Raw genomic sequence first — 23,006 nt, forward strand, 5'->3', positions numbered from 1 at the left:
TGGAGTGACGACTTATTTTAATATGGAAAAACCGAGGTTACATATTAGTTCGTTCTGACGATTAAAAATAATATTAATATTAAAAAAAAGAACGGCTGCAAAAACATTACATTTACAAATCATCTATACACAGGAGAATGTACACATTATACACACGTATATACACACTTTCAATATATTATTATATAAAGAATTTGTTTCTTTAGCCGTAAAACGGTAATGCGGGAACCGAGGCGGCTCGGGGACTTGTTCGTTTTTTGTACCTGGTGTTTTATACTGTACCTGTAGAACTCTATGGGTAGGTAGTATTTTCATGTAGTTGTTGGATCCCACGTTGTTGTTAATGCGTTTATTATATATATATATATATAAAAAAAAAAGAGCAGCATAAAGTGCCGTGTTCAAGCCCAGAAAACTGAGTGACGCGTGTCCGCGACGCATCTAAACCTCGTGAATATCCTCCAGGAACGTGATCAGTGATGTTACGCGTAACGTCCGAGCTGATTGGATTCGAATAGCTGCCCTTGTCCTTCACAGATTGTACTGCCTTCTTCAAGATACCGGGATGTGAACATAATTCCATTTCTGTAAAGTTTGGAGGTTTAGAAGACCACGAGTGTGAGCTGTGTAGCGCTTTAGTGTGTAAGGATAGACGATTAGAGTTGAGATGAGAAGAAGAAAGGGGAAGTTCTCTGCTAGCCCGGGGTCTTCAGCAGGATGAGCGAAAGGAGCAGGGCGATGACGAGGATTGATGAAGAGCTCTGTCTTGCTCCGTTATAAACGTGCGGAGTCCTGACTGCGCTCTGCTCCAGAGTGCTGGGAGGAAGAGCCTTTAGGTCCTGCAGCGCTGCGAACGCCGCCATGGAGAACTGCACGTCTCCTGTTGTGAGGACGTCGAAGACGCACGATTGGAAGTAAACGTCTTCGACCTGCAGAGTCTCCCTGCATCTGGAGGTGGCGCGCTCGAGCAGGTCGGTGCGACCCGGATGCACCTGTCCGTCGCTCTCTACCTTCCACTGGCCTCTGCCCAGGATGTGAGCGTTGATGAGCTCGCTGCGTGGGCAGCCGTGTAGGCAGAGCTGTAGGCCACCGCTTTCCTCCACCATCTCTTCGGGAACGCGGATGGCAAAGGTGAGGTAGCGGCCGACCCGCCGCACAATAATGGAGGCGCCCAAGTAGCGGGCGTTGATGGTGACCTGGCGCACGCCACCGTGTCCGCTGCCATCGGTGATGCGCAGGCTGTCCGCGTGGCCCCCGCTGCGTGTGCCGTCCTGGAAGGCGGAGGGAACGTCCTCTGTGGTGGCCTGGTACACCTTCTGCTCAGTGCAGTCGCGGTACGCTTTGAATATGACCGTTATCTGTGAACGAGACGATAATCAAAGTTCTATGGTGCGCCTCTACAGAGTCACATCATTTGTGATTTGTGCACAGAAAGGCATGTGGCTGAATTTTATACGCATGGTTTGTATAAAAGCAGACTATAGCCGAAGTATTAAACCTCACCACAGAGTGGCAGTACGGGAATACAGAGCTAACAAAACAAAAAAAAAAGGGGAGAAGCATCAAAAATAAACTACTAATGTTGTTCTTTATTCTTCTAAAACCATTGATTTACACTCGACATTAGAAAAATCCCCAATACGGTTTAGACACTTTTGATACGTCACTGGAATACGATCTAACGACATCATTTTCTCCTGGAATTTTCCGTTTTGTTCCAAGAAGTCTGCCAATACTTCACAAAGACATTCTAACTTCTCACACACGTTATAATTAAGTCAACAGAGAGTAAATTCCCACAGAGGAGGCCCATGTGCACCAACTACGGCTGCATCTTATTACCTGATGTACCACTGGTTTGTGTATTTGGTCACATGTGGCCTATGAAGTCATATTTACAGAAGTCAGAAGCAAATTTTTATGACCAATAATTAACAGTTACCATTGAAAATTTGTCACCAGGTTGCAACCTAAAACGAAAAACCTGCTACAAAAACAAGCCAGTGTTGATATCTCACCTTGTTGGTTGCCGTGGCGCTCGATCCCTCCACGACTGGAACGTTAGTGACCTGAACGGAGAGGTAGCGATTGTGAATGAGCGGCCACGCGCCTTCCACCCTGCACGTCTGAAACTCGTCTTTAAACGTGCGCAGGTGAGGGTCGCCGAATAGCCCGCAGTGCGCGTACTTTTTCTTTCTTGTGCCTGCCGGTCCTGAAGCCAGCGCCCTGCTCTCGAAATCGCACGTGTCCACCGCCGTGGGCCGGGACGTGCTCGGGGCTTTAACCGAAGCCGTCGGACCCTCGCTGGAGCAGTTGTGCTGAACGAAGAGCTCTTTGATTCGGAACACGGCCGAGTGGAAAACGAGGTCCCCCCTGCAGCCACGGGCTGTTCGCTTGGTGCACAAGGAGTACGCCCTCAGAGCCGTGCAGTAGTCCACATCGGACGCCGTGTCCTCCTGGTGGCCGGTGGCGGGAGACAACGACGACACGTATTCCGCGTTACAGCGTTGGATCCGGCATGACTGACAGAGTGCTGCGAATCAGACGGAGATAAGACTGTCACTCAGTGACGAATTTGATTATATACGAAAAAATTCATTTTATAGCCACGTCCTCAAATATGCAGCACACACAAGTATCAATAATGTATATGACTGAGCGTACGAGTAATGTGTCATAGATTATAAATTATGTTTGTAAATTAAAGATCACTAATCTGCCTAGGAACATTTTAACCCAGAGTTTGTGGCATCCACTTATTCACAAGGTGTGATTTATATCACTCTACATAGAAAGAAGTCATATCCAGACAACCAAAAATCCGGACAGAAAACAAATCCCGGTGGTCTTTACAACTGGAAACACCGAAAATAAAAATTAGCTAAATAAAAAATATAATTATTAAAAAGTAGCCATCAAGTAGTACATAGTAGGTGTTTCATGCCAACTCTGAGTCAACTCTAAGACTCCAAGAGACTACAACTCGGTTTTATTTTCCTATTTCTCTGAAACTCTACACATTCGATTGCTATCAATGTGAGCACTTAAGGGTTCTGGTCAGTGAAACAGTCCTTTAGTGGATATTTTTTATTTACTGGTGAATTAGGGATTGAAATGCAGGTCAGGCCTTTAACAACCCACTCATTTATAACCGTGGATATGAAAAATCAGCACAATCCTGTTTAAACCCCAACTAAAGAAAAGCTGTGTTCACTAGGGTGTTCTTCACATCTTCTTGGTTGGAAAGAGCTTACAAAGCATGCATTGTAGATGTTTTTTATTAGGTATCAGTATAAAAATTGTATAAAAAAAAGTATAGGTAAATATAGTTTATATAAGTATATATATTTAAAATATATATATAAGTTTAAAAGAATGTCAGGAACATCTGCTGTACAATAGAACAATGTAAAGATCATCATCAGCAAATAGAGAAAATGGAGTGTCCCTTCAATAGACAAAAGCTTCCAGGAAGGCTCCTGAGAGACCTACGGAAATGTTAAAGGAGCTGCAGAAACATATGACAAATACAGATTGACTCTCAGCACGTGACAGAAATCTGACACATTATTCACGTGTGTGGGCGATGAAGCCAAATTAAATCAGACCAAATCATGTGGCAAAAAGTATGTCGGTTTGATTAAAAAAAAAAAACGATTCCAAAAGGAAAACCATGGAAGGTTTATAAAAAACGATTAAAGATCAAAAATAAAAAATCAGCAATAACCACAATGAAGCATGGTGGTGGAAACATCGGGCTTTAGGGCTGTTTTTTGGGGGGGGAGTGGGGTGTCATGAATAGCTACAAATACCAGATTTTAGCACAAAAACCTTTGAGTGTCTGCTGGTAAGCTGAAGATGAAAAGGAATTTCAGCTTTCACCACAAACAATACATCCAAATAAACAAAGGAATGGATTAGCCCAAAGACTATAAAGGTTTTTTTTTTTAAATGACTAATGACCAAATCCCAGATTTGAATCCGATCTAAAAAAAAAATATATAAATACCATGAGGTGACCCAAAGCAAGCTACTCATAGAAAGACCCCCTTAGAACTTGATGGATCTGGAATGCTTTAGAAAGAAAGAGTGAAAAAGCCCTTTGATCTGGAGTGTAAACGTGTGCAAATTCTATACTTTTTCTCCTTGAAAGCTGACAGTGTTTGAAAACTTTTCGATTGAAAATATTTTGTAAGAACTCAGTAACACAAACGTATAGAGAATATTTTTAACAAGTGAAAGTCAAAACAAACACAATAATAATAATAATAATAATAATAATAATATCCTGGTGCTGAAATTGATGGTCAATAACAATGTATTAAACTGTTGAGTTCTAGCACAGTGGTAGCAATATTAGTTAGCATTTAATAATAATAATATGAAGTAGTCTTTAAGTGGTACATTATTAGTATTTTAATAGTTATATTAGTGCTGGAATGAAATGCTAGACCTAGTTATTAATATCAGGAAGTATTTGACTCAAAGTCTTATAGTAGTGATTGTAGTATGAGTCAGTGATTTATAGTAATAGAGTAATTTAGTAGTGGCATATATGAGTATAATATTAATGCATAGTAATTAGTTAGTTGTATTTTTAATGCTAATGGTAGCAACATTAATAAGCAGCTGACAGAAATGCTGCACTTAGAAAAGATCCTAAAGCAGTGGTTATAACGTTGGAAAGTTATTGAACTAAATGATGGACTTAGAGTTATGAGTAATATAAGAATGTTGCTAATGTCGGATCTAGATGATAGTAAGAATAGTCAGTAGGTAACTTAAACGTTAGGCCTAGTTATGGATCCTGAAGAAATATTAGTGAAATATGGGATATAATTATGAGTTCTACAGCAGTGGTAGTAAAATTAGTAATAATAATAATAATAATCTATTTTTTTATAGTGCTTTTAGAAGTTACATCACAAAGCACATTCCAAGCATAAATGTAAATAAAATTAAATGAATGAAAAAAAAGTAAAAAGATCCAGAAATAAAGCTGGGTCTAGTTATGATTTCATAATAGTGGTAGAAACAGAAGTACATGCAGAGGATGAACCGTGATCTACACAATCCAAGTTCTATAGCAGGTAGTTGACCAAAATGCTGGAAACGAAAACAATAAATTAACTTGATTAATAATAATAATAATAAAAGGAGAAAGTTAGTAATCCTGATCTGCACTAGTGGTGATCATATGATATACAACAAGTATCTTAATGATGTTGATCTGAATATCGTGAATAATCACATATATACATATTACACACCTTTCTTTAGATATACATATATGCATGCATATAGTGTAAAAATCAGCATATAAATCAGGAAACTAGTTAGAGGTAATATCAGATAAGGATAAACCCTATGCAGGGGTTCAGTAATGCAGATTAGAAGCCTGTTGTTGTAAACAATGTAGTAAACAAACAAATAAAAGCAGGAAAGTAGCTGCAGGAGCCATGCAACAGGCTGCAAATACAACTTTCTTGACGATGGGGAATAATCTCCATGAATTCCATCACTACAAATTTATTATAATTATTATAATAACAAAATCAAAACAGCAGAATGGTGAGTTCGGAGCGCGCGCGCTGAGATTGTGAAGGGGAAAAAAAACAGCAAAAAAAAAAACCTGAATATATATATATATATATAAACAACAAAAACAAAAAACAACAACAAACCGAAAACGGTGATATTATAACATCATGGTCCAGAGAAACTTAGGTAGCAAATGAAAATCACGTTTTTATAAACAGTAATAATACCGTTATCTAAGGGTTAAAAATCCCTCGCGCACAAAGTTTTCTTTGCTAGCTCGGATTAGCATAGCCGCCTGTGGTGCTCGTCTGAAGAAGCGCTCAGATCAAAACATTCCCTTCGTTTAAAGCTTCCTGAGGTAAAACATTTTTTCAGGATATATCAATAAAGAAATAAAAGTCCGAGTGCTGTAGGTTTTATGGAGACTTCGAGAACTTTGAGGAGAGAACTAGCTCAAACTGAGGCGAAGCCGCGGAGTTTGTGAGGAACTGGGAGGAGAAAAAACAGGAAAGTCCTCGCTCACCTGGTTGAAGGATGAGGGACAGGGAAAATATGAGAAGTGAAATCCGGTTAGAAAGCTGCAGCTTAGCCGAGCTGAGAGTTCCGCTTCTCCCCATGCCAATCCATTCAGGTCGAATGGAGATCTCCAACTCGGGCTCCTCAACCGCGCTGCGGAGAAACACAACAACTCAATGCACGGAGCTGCTCGGGGGGGCGGGGCCTACTCGCCTCAGGGGGCGGGGACAGGAAATATAACCCCGCCCCTTGTTGTGCACACGATGATCAGAGCAGATACTCAGCATACACACTGTCTACTTTATTTCTTTAATATATAACTACAAATATTATAAACAAATTACTTATATTACTACCGCTGATATAGAACTCATAATATGCTCCAACATTTGAGTCAATTATTTACTAATTTTACTACTTCGACTATAGAACTAATAACTTTAGTATTAAAGTATTAAAGAAATTTCCGCACTGTGGGACGAATGAAGGTTTATCTTATCTTATCTTATTACTTACTAATATGACAACCAATGCTATAAGATCAATAATCACAACCAGCATTCAATGATTGACGAAGTACACAAACAAAATGATTATTCAATTGAAAGTAAAATTACTCCCCGTTTCATTTGACTAAAAGTACAAAATTATTTGCACTTCATCTTCATGTACTGAAGTATCCAAAGTGCTATGATTAATTATGGCTATAATGTTCCTATTATCATTTGTGACCCATTGCACATTAATAGAATGATATGAATGAGTCAAACACTGATTGTTATCTATTACAATTATCATGAGCCCAAAACCTTCTTCCAAAAATACTGTATGTTGGTGATTCCATCAATCGAAAAACAGATACTTAAGTACAGGAACGAATTACATTTACTTCATTCTGCCAACCACTGAATAAAAGTGTCTGACCAAAACATGTAAATGGAAATGTACTACCACCAATTTAAAACTAATAATTAAGTCCAGCATTTTATTCACCTACTTACTAATATTACTACCAATACCACAATACATTGGACCTTAAACTGCACCACTGCTGAGACCCTGAGTAAATCCCCTTAACCCTCTACTGCTGAGCTGGAAGTCGTTCTGGATAATGGCGTCTGCCAAATGCCATAGTAAAGGTACATTTACATTTTTATCAACCAATTATGTGTCAAGATGTCAGATTGCATTACATCATGCACATAAAGGTCCATTTTTTATATATAGATACAGTGCTCTTTATTAATATTGGCGCCCCCTGGGAAATACTGAAGAAAGCCTGTGTCATCTTTAACTTTGTGCTCTTTTGATCCAAAAATCCATCCACTTCACAGTGTATTAAAACTTAATAGATCCCAATTCAGATTGATTTATAACCTTAAAATTGATTTAGAACCTTCTCAATTATTGCCCTGAGAGTAAAAACTGGCAATTCACTTCAATTCAGTGTTATTTGTGTCACGATTTGTCCCAATGCAGCTTTACAGAGATTAAGAGGTTATAAAGTTGGAATGTATACGTTTAGAGTCTATGAACGTGCATATAGTGTATATAAAGGTAAGCTAGGATACGTAATAAAAAATCTATGAGCAGGTGTTCCAATTACAGTGGACGGTAAAGTGTGCTTTTTAATAATGCACCTTGTCTCAAAGTAGCTTTAAAGAGATAAAAAGGTGAAGAATACCACTTTTAAATGTATGAATCAGTTCATATAAGTTTATCCTGATAAACCTCCTGATTGCCCCCTGACATGAGCAATAAAATAAAACATTCGAATGATCAACCGAAGTCTACTCGAGAGACTGTTTTTGTGTTGACCAATTTCAGGTGTCAAAAGGCTCTGGCATGGAGAAGCTGGTGCTCGATCTGTGATGATCACAAATGTTGAGTTTTATAACCATAAAGACTGTAATAGACTGTAGAAAGAACATCACTTATAATCTTACACTCCAGTACTCATGTTAGTTCTCACTCTCCAGTGTTCTGTATTGTTGAAAGATTTATGATCAAACTCTTTATGTCACCCAAATGAGGATGAGGTTCTGCTTTTGAGTCTGGTTCCTCTCAAGGTTTCTTCCTCATTACATCTAAGGGAGTTTTTCCTTCACCACAGTCTCCACGGCTGCTCATCAGGGATAAACACACACCATTCACCTTCACTGTTAAATTCTGTAAAGCTGCTTTGAGACAATGTCTGTTGTGAAAAGCGCAATAGAAATAAACTTGACTTGACTTGACTTGACTTGACTTGACTTGACTTGAGTGAAATAAAAGTAATTAAAAGATAGATAAAAAAAAAAAAATGACCAAGCAAACTGTTATACAGAAATAATACATATTTGTGTTTATTTACAGCACAACCTGAAGAGTTTCCAAGATTATATGTCAGAAAATTACGCAACACCTTCTGACCAATCAGAATCGAACATTTGACAGCGACATGTTATAAGCGTTATAAAGGTTGTGATGAAAAAAAGATGTTGTGTGTATCCCAAAATACACGTATAAACACACATATACGTTTATAACATATTATCATACATTAAATTTACGATACATAAATACAGAATTACATATGACACAGAAGAATATTGTACCTTCTCAAAAGTAGACTTCCAGAATCCATTTGGAGTCGACGCTAAAATAAAAAAAGGAAGAAGAAGACGGTGATTCAATTTTCTTGAAATAATAATAATCTTACCAAACACGACCGCACATTTGTGTGTAGTTTACGGGTTTTCGGTTAGAAACATAGTTATTATTTAATTCCCAGCAAAGCAAACATGACCAGAGGCACCATCTTCTGCATCTTCCACAATAATGAGTGCATTAATGTTGTGTGTGTGGCAGCAGTAATTACATGGTTGTGGTTCTGCAGTGTGGTTTGCTCTCATAAAGTCATTCATCTCTCGGGCCTGTACGGGTATTGATGGCATAGAGGCATCATTCACATACAGAGCACTGAAGCAAACATTTCTTTCACTCAGGTGGATGGATGAGTGAGCTTCTTACAAGTATCTCCTGTCAGAAGACGGCCTGAAGAGGATGATGGGTGGAGAAAGGCCTCTTTCTTCGACCCTTACCGCCTCCCACCCCCTACCCCCGATCCCAAATCCAACCCCAACCCCCGGGCTTGTGAACATATTGTATTGCATGATCCAGTGAATATACATATTCCCCGCTCTTGAAGAAAGTCGGTGGGCTTTGTCAATTCTTGAGATGAATAGGATGGAAGGAAGAAAAGGAGAGGAAAAGGAAGAATAGGGCCAGCACATTTCTCCTGACACTGACTCACTTGTTCTTATACAATAGAGCAATGATGTCAGGCGGGTAAAATTAGCCCTCTGCTTCACAGCAAGCCTGAATGCCAGACGAGTGAGAGCGAGAGAACGCCAGGGGAAAGAGGAGTAAAAAACGTTTATGGAATGGGGGTGAGTGAAAAAGACAGCAGGATAACAACGTCGCTTCTCGAAAACGAGAAGGCGAGAGATCAGATCAACAAAGTCCAGCTGAAAGTTACAAAGCTGGCTGACAAAGTGAGCTCTTTCTCAGCCCTTAAAAGGAAGAAGTGCGAAACAGAGGTGTGAGTGGAGAGAAAAGCAGGATTCAGATGAGGAGAGAAAGTGGAAAAAGGTGTCGGGTTTCCACTGACTGTATGTCTGGGCAGCTACATCTGTTCCCCATTATGGCACTCACACGGCGGGAGCAGATCCACACCAAGCGGCTTGTTTTTGTTATTAGGACCATCGAACAGACACACACACACACACCCATCTGGTACGGCCACAACCTCCACCAGGACACCACCTCCTCTAATATTTAAGACCAAAGTCAACGAGGAATAAACACTAGCACAGGCTTCATCACGTTTCGTTTCGAGCATTAAATAAAACTAGTCTGGAGTTGAGCTCTGGGATTTGCTTTAGAGCAAAACAGAGACTGGGTTTTTCAGAGCAATTATCATCACAGATAAGCGAAGCTGAAGTGTGAGGGTCTGTAAGAGGCCGCTGCTGATAGCATCTCTGCTGAAGAATCCCACTTAGAAGCTTTGATTGATGCCTGACCAGGCTCTTGTGGGTAGGCAAGGCTGGGAAGTGGGGCCTTCTGGGGGCAGTTCAAGTGGCTCTTTTTTATCTCTGACACCGACAATTTGTTATTTTACACTGAGCGTAGTAGAAAAGAAGGCTTGTGAACTTCTTCAAGGCTGTTGTTAAAAGGCTTCCAGAACTAAAGCGATAAAAAGTCTGGAATTTTTTTTTTTACTCGTTAAAGAATTTAAGCACTATTCTTTTTGCATAAAGTTTTTTTTTCAAAGCTAAAATCTGATAAACAATCAGTTTGCGTCCGAAATAATGATATTACTGTACAATACATGGACAAAAGGTTGTGCACCAGACCATAATCAATCACATTCCCATTTCCTTTTATAATAAGCACCACTCTTCTGAGAAGATGTTCCTCTAGATGTTGTGGAGAGTTGATGTCAGTGAGGTGAGGATTTTCAAATGTGTTCAATAGGATTAAGGTCAGAGATTTTAATCAGGAGATCTTCCAAATCTTCCAACCAATGTAAAGCAGATCTTCATGGAGCTGGCTTTGTGCACAGGGGCATGGTCATGATGGAACAGGTTTGGATCTTCTAGTTCAAGTGAAGGGAAATTTAACTGTCTACCTTTAACAGTTTGTGGAAGAACCACATATGGCGAGAAATACTTTTGACCTATATAGTGTAAAGCCTTACATACAGTTCCAACAGAAATGAATGGAACTCTGGACTTGACAGAGCGTCAACACACCCATTAGGGTCTTTTTTTTTCCCTTTTGAGCTTCTTTACTTTTTCACGTCCCAAATCTTTTTAACTCACGAGAAACTCGTGGCATCACTAACATAATACCTTTCTAAACCAAAAGGTCACCTGTAACCTTAGATTCAGGGTCACAGGGTCTCCTGCCTTTGCCAAGCAAAGGTGGTGTCAGGAAACAAGAGATAAAGGGGAAGGGGGTAAAACCTCTGATCTTTTCTTACAGAACAATAGACCGTGTCAACAAAACTCTGAAGCCTCATAACCTAATCCAAGGCCTTACCCCATAGCAGGTGATAGTGAGCTGGACTGCTTTACTTGAAAGTTTTATGTATTGTGTGTGGGTCGCATTTTATATACAACTCGTTACATCTACATTTCTGCTGCTCCGAATCCCACACTGAGATAAAATAGTGTTGAAGATTCAATTCAATTCAGTTCGGTTTTACTTTTATAGCAGTTTCATCAATGGACGTTTTCCCAAAGCAGCTTTTACAGAAAACACATCCATTTATTTACATGAATAATTCACTAATAATTACATTATTAATCCACTACTAATGAAGCTGCTGAAGTTTGAACGTTTTCTTCTCCAGTTCTTAAAAGAGTTTCTTCAAATTCATCATGTCTCGAGTTGTTTATGAAAATCCATGTATTCACCAAAGAAGTTCCACCACAAGCAAAACTCCTTCGTGGAGCTCAGTGAGGTCATTAGGAAATGTGTACAATATCTGTGAACTGAACTGGAACTGGATGTTACTATGGTTACAGGTGTTTTTAAGCAGCGCATTCATTTAGATTCAACTGAGAAACGTAAACTACCAACCCTCTGAACTCACACCTGAACCCCTTCCAGCCAATCACAATCCACTATTCACACCACCAGCCAATCACATTCACCTATTCACACTCGAACTTCCAGCCAATCACGATCCAGTATTCACACCTGAACTTCCAGCCAATCACAATCCACTATTCACACCTGAATTTCCAGCCAATCACAATCCACTATTCACACCGGAACTTCCAGCCAATCACAATCCACTATTCACAACTGAACTTCCAGCCAATCACAATCCACTATTCACACCTGAACTTCCAGCCAATCACAATCCACTATTCACAACTAAACTTCCAGCCAATCACGATCCACTATTCACACCACAACTTCCAGCCAATCACAATCCACTATTCACACCTGAACTCCTTCCAGCCAATCACAATCCACTATTCACACCACCAGCCAATCACATTCACCTATTCACACTCGAACTTCCAGCCAATCACGATCCAGTATTCACACCTGAACTTCCAGCCAATCACAATCCACTATTCACACCTGAATTTCCAGCCAATCACAATCCACTATTCACACCGGAACTTCCAGCCAATCACAATCCAGTATTCACACCTGAATTTCCAGCAAATCACAATCCACTATTCACACCTGAACTTCCAGCCAATCACAATCCACTATTCACAACTAAACTTCCAGCCAATCACGATCCACTATTCACACCACAACTTCCAGCCAATCACAATCCACTATTCACACCTGAACTCCTTCCAGCCAATCACAATCCACTATTCACAACTGAACTTCCAGCCAATCACAATCCACTATTCACACCTGAACTCCTTCCAGCCAATCACAATCCACTATTCACACCTGAACTCCTTCCAGCCAATCACAATCCACTATTCACACCTGAACTTCCAGCCAATCACAATCCACTATTCACAACTGAACTTCCAGCCAATCACAATCCACTATTCACAACTGAACTTCCAGCCAATCACAATCCACTATTCACAACTGAACTTCCAGCCAATCACAATCCACTATTCACAACTGAACTTCCAGCCAATCACAATCCACTATTCACAACTGAACTTCCAGCCAATCACAATCCACTATTCACACCTGAACTTCCAGCCAATCACAATCCACTATTCACACCTGAACTTCCAGCCAATCACAATTCACTATTCACACAGGAACTCCTTCCAGCCAATCACAATCCACTATTCACACCTAAACTTCCAGCCAATCACAATCCAATATTCACACCTGAACTCCTTCCAGCCAATCACAATCCACTATTTACACCTGAACTCCTTCCAGCCAATCACAATCCACTATTCACACCTGAACTCCTTCCAGCCAATCACAATCCACTATTCACACCTGAACTCCTTCCAGCCAATCACAATCCACTATTCACAACTGAACTTCCAGTCAATCATGATCCACTATTCACACCTGAATTTCCAGCCAATCACAATCCACTATTCACACCTGAACTTCCAGATGAATGAGATAAATGTAAGTCATCTGCCAAATGCCATAAATGTGCTTTTATGGTTTACTATTTCTAGTAACTCTTTAAAGTTTGGATCTTTGCACACTTTCAGAGAGATGTTACTGAAACGTGAAAAAAAGTGTAATTATATAATAAAAATGAAATGCATATGGAATTGATATGCAACTAGAAGTTAATGGTCATGGTGTGTGTAACCAAGGCAACATGTGTTACATGGTATTATGTCCTTAGTATCTGTAAACCTTTTTAGCAATTAAAAGTATATTGTTCGGGCATATACACACCCATATGAACAGTATTGTTTCCATGGTAACAGCTCATTCACAGGGACTTGTACGTGGGTCGAGTTGATTAAATTAGGGTTAATTCATTAATGATATTAATAACTGATACTGTACAATGAAGTTTCTGCAATTCTGCGTCATTCTTATGGAAGGAGTCTCCAGTGTCAAAACTTCATAATGGACTTAAAGTTTTTTCCACAATAAAAATGTCTTCAGGATAGAAAACATTCTGCTTTTCAGTTTATTAGAAACTTGACAAGATGTGTTTTTATTTGGCTTATAAACAAAAAAAATAATTAGTGGCTGATTAAAAAAAAAAAAAAAAAAAAAAGAGAGGCGGCACATTAAATGTAAAGCATGAATAATTAAGAAGAAGAATGAACTTCTGTATTTATTTATTGAAATTTGTGTGTCTGTTTATTTATTAATTAATTTTATATATATATATATATTTCTTTACATTAAATTTAATAACTATCATTATAATTTTTTTTATTTATATGTTTGTAATATTTTCATTACTTATTTATTTGAGTTTATATTAATTATCATCGTTTTTTCTTCTTCTTTTTCTTTGCAGTTGTATCTTGTTTGTGTGTACCACCATTTTCTTTTTACATTGTTTTAGCTAAGATCCAATGTTCTGTTTTTCCCCTGTTCTATTTTTCTGTGTTAATGATGAGGGACGTGAGAGGAGACGAAAGAGGCAGGAAGAGAAGCAGGACAAATTCTCCTAAATTCCCTTCTCTCCCACTCGAGCACCTGCTCAGGATCTCATTTCAAACCCTTCAGCTGTTGCAGTCCGGTGTGTGGGAGCACACAATGGCTCAATAAATCCCTGGAATCAAATGTGACCTCACTCTCAGGCTCTCGCTTCGGACCGGGTCAAAAAAATAAATTCAGGACGTATTGTAACTGTGAAAATACCACTTCTGATGACCAATTGCTCGGAGCATGAAGGACGGATCAAGGAGTAATTCCTTTCTGCGGAATTAGAACGATGTCAGAAAGAAGGCTTTGTGTCCAAAATTCCTGTAATGAAAAAGGCAGCATGGGACGGAGTCCTCTTAGAGCGAGTCGTTGTCTTCTAAGAAGTTTGCGTTTTTATAAATATAAAGCTAAATTATTTATAATAAATTTTACATCGATTCATTTAATATCTCGTACTGTTTGTTTTGGTTCAATCCATAGTGAAATGACTTCATGAATTAGGAACTGATCATATTCTCGAATCCTCGGAAGTCTCCTCGATGCAGTGTAGAAGTTATGGGTTCTTTAATCATCTTAAAATCCAATCAAAACATCAGTCATTTTTGTACAGTGTTTGTGAAAAGTGTGGACACGCCCGGTCTTTTACGGTTTTTAAAAAACATGCATGTTCCTCTTGTTTCTATGCAACAAACCCGGTAAAGGACAAAGAAAACCATACGAGAATTGGACAGTGATTTAGTGCAAGACGGTTCTGTGGAGTCCAAACGGGACATTTTTATCTCTAACAGAAGAACAGGAGAGAAGATGTGATCAGACTCCCTCACCCCCACACTCACACATGGAGGTGGAAGTTTAATGGTTTGGGGAAGATTCCAGGAAAATGAAAGGAATCCTGAACCAACACGGCTCCCATTCCGTACTTCAACACCACGGAGTTCCGTCTGGACTGTGGCTCATTGGATCAGACTTCACCATACAACAAGACGATGATCCAAAACGTACGTCTGAGTTCTGTAAGTGTTATTTATTTTTTTTAGAGTGATATATATCATGGAACGACCTGCCCAGTCACCGCAACTAAATCCTACTGAACTGCTTGGGATGAACTGCATCACTGGAAAAAAGTGAAGAACAACTTTCCAGAGTTTTATAAGAGGCACGGAGAAGTGTTTCAGCTGAACGTATGGAGAAATGAACTGAAGCGGTTTTTCATGCTAAGGGAGAATATTTTTTGTGGAAAAAAATAAGTTCTGGACATTTCTAGATTTGTTTGCTCAAAGAAAATGATCATTCCATCACATGACCTGGTGCATTGAAACAAAAGGGATCAAAACATCATTTGTCTCTCAAAAAACATTAAACTCTGACTCTGGCTCTCTCTGATTAAGAGAAATGGTCAAATAAATAAATAAATGCAAGTTTCAACCCAGGCTCCTAAAGAGAAGATGAATGATGTCACGTGTAGGTGCGATTAGTAAAGAACACGTTTGTTATAAATTGGTGTAAAAATAACAAAGAGGACAAAATGACTTGAAAATCAAACGTCACTTACCATGAAGGTGAAAGAGAGAAAAGGCGAGTGAGGAAGAGTGGAAGAAAAAGAAAGATTAAAGCAAAGCCGGGTTTCTGGGCCGAGTGCACAGAGCGACTGTGCGACTATGTCCGGCTGTGAATTAACACACACATGACACCAGCTGTCTTTTAAAGAATCGGCACTTTGATAAGTGTCTGGTTGAGAGATGTTCTCTGATTCCTGGATATTATTGAAGGGAGATTAGAGGGAATATGCAAACACTTCCACACACACACACACACACACACACACACACACACACACACACACACACACACACACACACACATGAGCACTGGAGATATGACTTGCTCTTTGGCCAGGATCCCATATTCTCTGAGTGAACGTATGCCAAGGCAATAATGTTAACATGGCTACGTGAACGTACGCCTGCGAGAATGTATTTCCGGCCTTTAGTTTGCTCCCTTTCACGTTTACGCACATGCACGTAGAGTATAACGTAACGTCGAACGTGATTCTGCGTATCGTAGGACAACATGGTTTAAGCAAACAATCAAATGTTAACGAGTAAATAAGTCATCTGAAGAAAGGCGAGTGCCTCTGTTCTAACGTTGGTCAGATTCCTTTTATTTTTTTATTTTTGGTCAAATATGTTGAAAATGAGCAGCTGTCCAAACAGACAGCTGAAGTGGCCTTTCATTCCAACGGAGGCGCTTTACAAATCAAGCCAATGTTGTCTTTGAGTTGATCCATTGCTATTTCAACAAGTAATCCTCCTTCTTGTGCTCTCATGAGCACTCTTGGTTGCACGAATATGCGCACACACTCATACACACACCATCCTGTCTTACTATCCTTGTTAGGACATTCCATTGATGTGCTTATTACTATCACTAATTTGTGCAATGCCTTGTTCAGCTGTGACCCTCAGTAATCTACATGGTGCTTCCTTTTGGAAAAGAATCGAATAAAGTTTGCTTTCTGGGGACCAGAACGTTAAGATTCAGCGATTTGTTGGTATTTGTATCGCGATGCGTTGTTTTGAACATATCGCCAAAAGAATTATTTCTATATAATTATTAGTATACGTGTGCTTTGTTTTTATTATTTGGAAATCATTTATGACCAGTATTTTCTATGCAGAACGATTTTCTCATCGTTAAACGTTTATCGAGCGCGTTCTCTCAACACCGCTGCTGCGACGCAAACATTACGTATCACAACACTACGGAGAAGAGGCGTGTCCTGAGAGTCACATAGAATACAGATTAACATGGCAGAGGTAGAGCTGTAACTTCCTGCAGACACAACAGGAAAAGAACGTCTGGTTTTAATTCATCTTTTTGTTTTTTTTGCACTACAAAGGCCTTTGTGTTAAAGAGTCATGCGGGCACTTCATTAAATTGATGATTTGCCGTCTGTGTTGAATCGAATCGCATTAAATAGGCAGCTGCTTTATAAGAATCTTTAATGCATCGTATCGTTGGCTATGCATCGAGATGCAAATTGCATCAATCTCAGTTATGAAGATGCACATCACTAGTATGTAGGTTGAAAATGTGAGATTTTCCTCTACCAGATTTGGCTGCCACCGATGTATATACAGTGTATATATATATATATATATATATATATATATATATATATACACACCCTGGATAGATAATAGACACACACATTAACACAGAAGGTGACTAAGTAGTGTACGAGTCTCGCTGTTGGAATGGAATAAACATAGTTTCCAAATGTGGAAGAGTCGAGACCTTGGCATCATGACTGGATTTTAATAGACCGACCCCACCAGGAGCCTTTTAATCTCTGCCTTGTTGTCGGACACATTTTTTCCATTCCTCCCTCTCTCCCTCTCTCTCACAGTGACCATCTAAAGCCCCAATGGCGACAACCTGGCTTTCCCGAGAGGGTTAAAACAAGTAAAGAACCCACACACACATGATGTCTCCAGTTGTTCTTTGCTCTTACAGTCACACAGCAGGTGTAGGGTGGATTCTCCCAATCTCTGTCCCTGGTTTTTTTTACCCTTTAGAGAACAGCGCTGCTATTGTTACGGCATTTGCGTTTGTTGCGTGATGAGAATGGAAATCCGTGTCACGCTCTGGCCGTGGAGCGGAATGCGAGAGCACAGCTGCAGAAAAGTGTCTGCAACAATGCCAGTTAATGCCTCCATGTGTTTTTCTCTCTGACTATGAAACGTCAAAGCTCTCTGCATGAGGCAGTTTTCTTTATCAGGTGTGGTTGGGGGAAGAGGGGGGGGGGGGGGGGTTCAGAGGTGCCGAGGTAGCATTAGCTTCATGGGAGGAATTGGATTGCGGTGTTTTCAGGTATTTGTTTGAAGTGTCTTTTACTAAACATGGAGTTTAATTGTAAATTGTGCAAGATAAAGTCATTTAATTCAAACTAACTCAAATCTGAAAGGATTAAACCAGAGGTCCCCAAACTACAGCCTGCAGGCCACAACATTTAGAACGGCCCTCTGAACAATGTCAGAGACATATTTTACTCATATCATCTGTATTTGATAATAAAGGTTGGCATTCAAACTAAAATGCCCCTTAGTTATTAAGAGGTCAAAGCAACAATAGTTAATCGCTGAAACAATTGACTATCAGCAATGATAGTTTTTCCGGCCTCCGATCCGCTGTAATAACAGGAGCGACCTCTAGAGGCAAATCACTTCAATTCATTTTTATTTGTATTGAGCTTTTAACAATGAACATTGCGCAGCTTTACACAGATAATGTGGTGATAAAAGATGAATATTTTCTTTATAAGTAAGTTTGTCCCTGATGAGCAAGCCCGTGGCGACTGTGGTGAAGGAAAAACTCCCCGAGATGGCATAAGGAAGAAACCTTGAGAGGAACCAGACTCAAGAGGAAACCCATCCTCATCTGGGTCACACCGAATGTCCATTTGAAGCAGATATACGATGTTGGCGGGGTACAGTGGTGATGATCAGAAGCTAACTGTAGTCCTGAGTCAATGTAGCAGTCTGTTGACATTAACTACAGTCCAGTCCATCCTCAAAGCTCCTGTTCTTACTCTGGAATTTCATGGAACCACCCAAGGTGTTGATGAGGAACCGTCCCAAGCTGCACAGAGTGGCCTTCAATCGAAGAGAACACTATCCAGAGGCAGACCTGGACGAAGTGGGAAGATCCACAGAGGGGAGAGGGGCAGGAACAGTGATTAGGAGCATGTTTAACTCGACAGAGAGAGAGAGAGAGAGAGAGAGAGAGAGAGAGAGAGAGAGAGAGAGAGAGAGAAAGAGAGAAGAGGGTGACAGGAAGAGAAGGATATGGATTATTAAGTGTCTTTATTGCTGTATGAAAGTTAATGTCACTGTGTAGTTAAGACTCTGGCAAGACTCGCTATAGCAGCATAGGTAAAAGGGAGAACCAGAAGGTAACACGGACATGAGGATCTCTGGGATAAGAGACAACCCACCACACCACCGTCAACAAACATGAGTGAACGTGTGAGAGTGAGGAGACGACAGCAAACAAATATCCCAGTTCGCCAAACACTCAATATCCATGTTCCCTCCGGATCTGAGCCTTTGCCTAAGAAAACCTACTGATAAAAAACTTGACTAAATAGATACGTTTTCAGCCTCGACTTGAACACTGAGACTGTGTCTGAGTCCCGATCACTGGTTGGAAGGCTGTTCCATAACCGTGGGGCTTTATAAGAGAAACATCAGCTCCCTGCTGGAGTCTTCATTATTTGAGGTACCAACAAATAACCTGCACCTTTTGATCAAAATAGCACTAAGAGATTTTTTTATAATTTAGGGGATTCTCCTTCCATGCTATTTGAAATACTGTAAATTTTGTTTGACGCCATTTACGTGCTAATTTCCGAGCGGTCTGTTTTAAGGTGCGCAAATGATCATTATACCACTATGCTAATTTTTGTGCAAATCACTGATGCTATGTGCTGTATGTTTGTACACGTGAGATGGCGCGCTGAACAGAGAGCGCTATATTTATTATTTATAATTTATTCATTATATAATTTTATTTAGCAATTAATATATTAATATATACTTTTTTTGCACCTTTTTCATAATTAATGATTGAATATTATATACAGCAAACTTGCACAAAAATCCATTAGACAGCAACATGGTAACTTCGAATGGCAATCATTTATAATTAGATGATGAATCGTTTTTTTTTCTAATTTCCCTTGGCCTAGCTGTGTCTTACATTGTGAAAGGTAAATAAGCTCTAAAGAGCATTTAACTGGACAAGCACATAACCAGTGCATCAATTTTTTTCCTAGATATAAAAAATATAGATAAAAAAATGGTGTCCAGTACAATAAAGGAAATCACTCAATTCAATTTTGTACTGAGGTTTATTCACTTTTCGTAGGATCTTCTTCATGTCCAGGATGTCTTTTTAAGTACCAATTTCATTGCACATTTAGTTGTATAGGGTTGAATTCAAAGCTCTATAGCAGGAGATCTTCCACTCCAAACCATCTTATACAATTGTGTGCTTCCAAGTTTGTGCTAACAGTGTAAAGAAGCACCACATATGCCCGGAAAAGACAGTGGACAGTGGAGTGTACCAATATTTTTCTCCATATAATGTATTTCATTAACAAAAAGAAATTTCGGTTCATTTTGAAGGAACTGCATATAACATTTGGGCCACATTCAGCTGGTACATATGTACAAGTTATGGCATGGATCACCACTGGATTTGGTCAAACCTGATCCAAATAAGAATCATAACCTTGCTTTATCCTGATGGACCAAATAACAGTTGCACTGGGCTTAAGGGAGCCTGTGGGTTTTCCCATACAGGGTGGAATCAAAAAGTTTTGAGAACTTTTCACAGAAATGTACTTCTACATTTCTGTGCGATCACCTTCAAAATAGTCTCCTTGCACAGTAAAACAGCTCCCAGCGTTCTTCTGGAACATGTCCTGGTAGTCTTCTTTTCAAAGCATGTCAAGCACGATGTCAAAACGGCGAGCGGGATCTTCAGGCAAGTAGGGTGTGTGCACAAGTGAACTCATGTGTAAGGATAGCTCGGTGACAGAGTGCCCACGTGGTCAGAATAGCACAGTTCCCAATCTACAAAGGACCATGTCTTTTGGCACACTGACTTATGAAGTCCGGTGCTCCTTGTGACTGTGCGTGCAGCTTTGTGCTGCCATCTGCTGGCGTGTTACAAAACTAGTCTCCAAACTTTTTGATACGACCTCGTACTTCTTCAAACTGACATACATTTGTCATTTACACAAATACCCCAGCAGTGGCACATTAGCAAGGCTGGAATATGAACTTTCGGTTCGGTTCGGTAACCTTCCAATTAATAGTCCATTATCCTCCCTATTGAGCCTAGACCTCTCAGAGGTGAAGAGAAACGAAAAACTTTAGGCATGCTGTGTGGTAGCATACTTTATTCTTCACAATCCTGTCCAACTGATGATTTTCCTAAAACAGCAAACCGGAGATGTGATTAATATCCAAAGAAATGTGCTTACAGTAGCAATCGACTTTGCTGTATACTCAGTATAAATTATATTTATAAGTTCTGTTATTCATAGTATTTCAGAATTAGATTGCTAAATCAAAACCTGCATTTCTTTTGCTAGTCAGCGAACAGCAACCTGTGAAATGTGTGGAACGGAGCGTTAAAAAGGAGTAGATCTGAGCGCTATGGCATTACTTGGCAATTGAATGTGTCAAACCTCGAGTCCTTGTAGTACGTTGTATTGCAGATGTACGTTCAAGAAGACCCAGAATAACGTGAAGCTTTAAACGCTAACCACCAGACGATTATCTGTACACTGATTGCTGTATATACACCTGGGAGTGTAACTGCAAAAGCACCAGAACCAACAGAGAACTAAGATCTGAGGTCTGAGAATGATCAAAGCATGTCTGCTAGCCTGCTCGGAGAAACGTTGCAAAAACACAAACCTATTTTTTATTTAATAAGTGATTATTTTTGAGAGCCCACAGGTGAGATCATGGTGTTCAGTGGATTGTATGTGTGGAGGTTGGGGGTGGGATGATGGTGGGAATCTGAGGGGGGTGAGGGGTCTGGAAGGGTGGCAGGAAACCGAATGAACAATTCTGAAACCTGAGAAGTGGAGCAGCTGTGCTGGGGGAACACAAGAACACTAGCAGACCATATATGGACTTCCAGTTTGTTCTCATTGGTGGTATATATGTAAATAAAAATAAACATATATGAATGATTTGATCAGGAGGCTGTGTAGCTACTCGATCTGTTTTGGATTTGAACTGTGCATGTGCACAAATGCATCTACTTCCTGTCGAAACAATTTACTGCAGTACGAGTATTTATAATAACGTTGACGTGAAAATAGTTCAGTAGTGATCGTCTTTATATAAATACCAGTTTTGGTCAAATATATCAATTCAATTATATTGATAAAATTGATTAATCGATTAAATTGGAACAAATAAAATTGGTTAAATAAAATCAAATGAACAGAAATTTTTTAATAAATGGTGAAATGATATGTTTAATTTAACAAATTTGTGCATTCATGAAACGCAAAATATTCATTTATTTATTTATTTATTTATTTATTTATTTATTTATTTATTTATTTATTTATTTATTTATTCATAAATGAATTAATTCCTTTTATCCTTTATTCACTCACATAGAAATGCTTGAGGCGTGTACATGAACCGCTTAAGGATCCATATCGCTAGACTCAGTTTTGTCAGTAAAAATGTCGCAGATGACTGGAAGTGGCAGCAATTTCGTGCATGCGCAGAACAAATCGTGTTTCCTGTACAGATCGAGTAGCCACAAGCACTGGTGATTCGAGTTAATCCCAATAAGTTTAAACAACAAACAAACATAATCCAGCCATTAGTGTTGCACAAACCAGGTCACTCTCAGTGTCGGTCTCAAGCCCGGAGAAATGTGGAGGGTTGTGTTATGAAGAACAACCAGCGTAAAATATGTGCCAAATTAAATATGGATCCCAAACCTAAATTTCATAGCGGATCGGTCGAGGTCCGGGTTACCAACAACCACCACAGGTATCATTAGCCAACAGGGTACCGGTGGAAATTGGGCTACGTCTACAGAGACAGCAGGGAAAGGAGAAGTGTAGAAGTGGAGGAGGAGTTGTGTGTTCACAAGGCCAAGTGGAAAGGGAATAAGACCAGGGTTAGAGTGAGGAATGTGGAAGGTCAGATGGTGGTAGATTTTGCTAAAAGGATGGAAATGGCAGTGGTGAACACGTATTTTAAGAAGAAGTAGGGTCATAGGGT

The 23,006-nt window shown here is 39.6% G+C and overlaps 1 protein-coding gene and 1 long non-coding RNA gene across 3 annotated transcripts in view; one reads left to right on the forward strand and one right to left on the reverse strand.

Annotated features, from left to right (window-relative positions):
- rgmd (RGM domain family, member D) lies at window positions 1-15,944 on the reverse strand. 2 transcript variants are annotated; one of them, XM_083559271.1, is made up of 5 exons: window positions 15,731-15,944; window positions 8,655-8,695; window positions 6,065-6,210; window positions 2,019-2,533; window positions 1-1,358 (listed from the first exon to the last, which is right to left on the reverse strand). In XM_083559271.1, exons 1-5 carry the CDS (start codon window positions 15,731-15,733, stop codon window positions 696-698), a joined length of 1,368 nt encoding a protein of 455 aa, XP_083415397.1. In that variant the 5' UTR covers window positions 15,734-15,944; the 3' UTR covers window positions 1-695. The 2 variants fall into 2 exon arrangements, with proteins under 2 accessions (XP_083415397.1, XP_083415396.1); XM_083559270.1 differs by lacking the exon at window positions 15,731-15,944 and adding an exon at window positions 9,754-9,819.
- The window catches only part of LOC310736089, a 15,025-nt gene continuing 6,726 nt past the window's right edge, over window positions 14,708-23,006 (forward strand). Inside the window, exon 1 of the long non-coding RNA XR_014536433.1 lies at window positions 14,708-15,176. This is a non-coding gene — a long non-coding RNA (uncharacterized lncRNA). The remainder of the gene's footprint in view (window positions 15,177-23,006) is intronic.

The sequence above is a fragment of the Silurus aristotelis genome (genome assembly GCF_946808225.1).
Source record: "Silurus aristotelis genome assembly, chromosome: 13".
NCBI lineage: Eukaryota > Metazoa > Chordata > Actinopteri > Siluriformes > Siluridae > Silurus > Silurus aristotelis.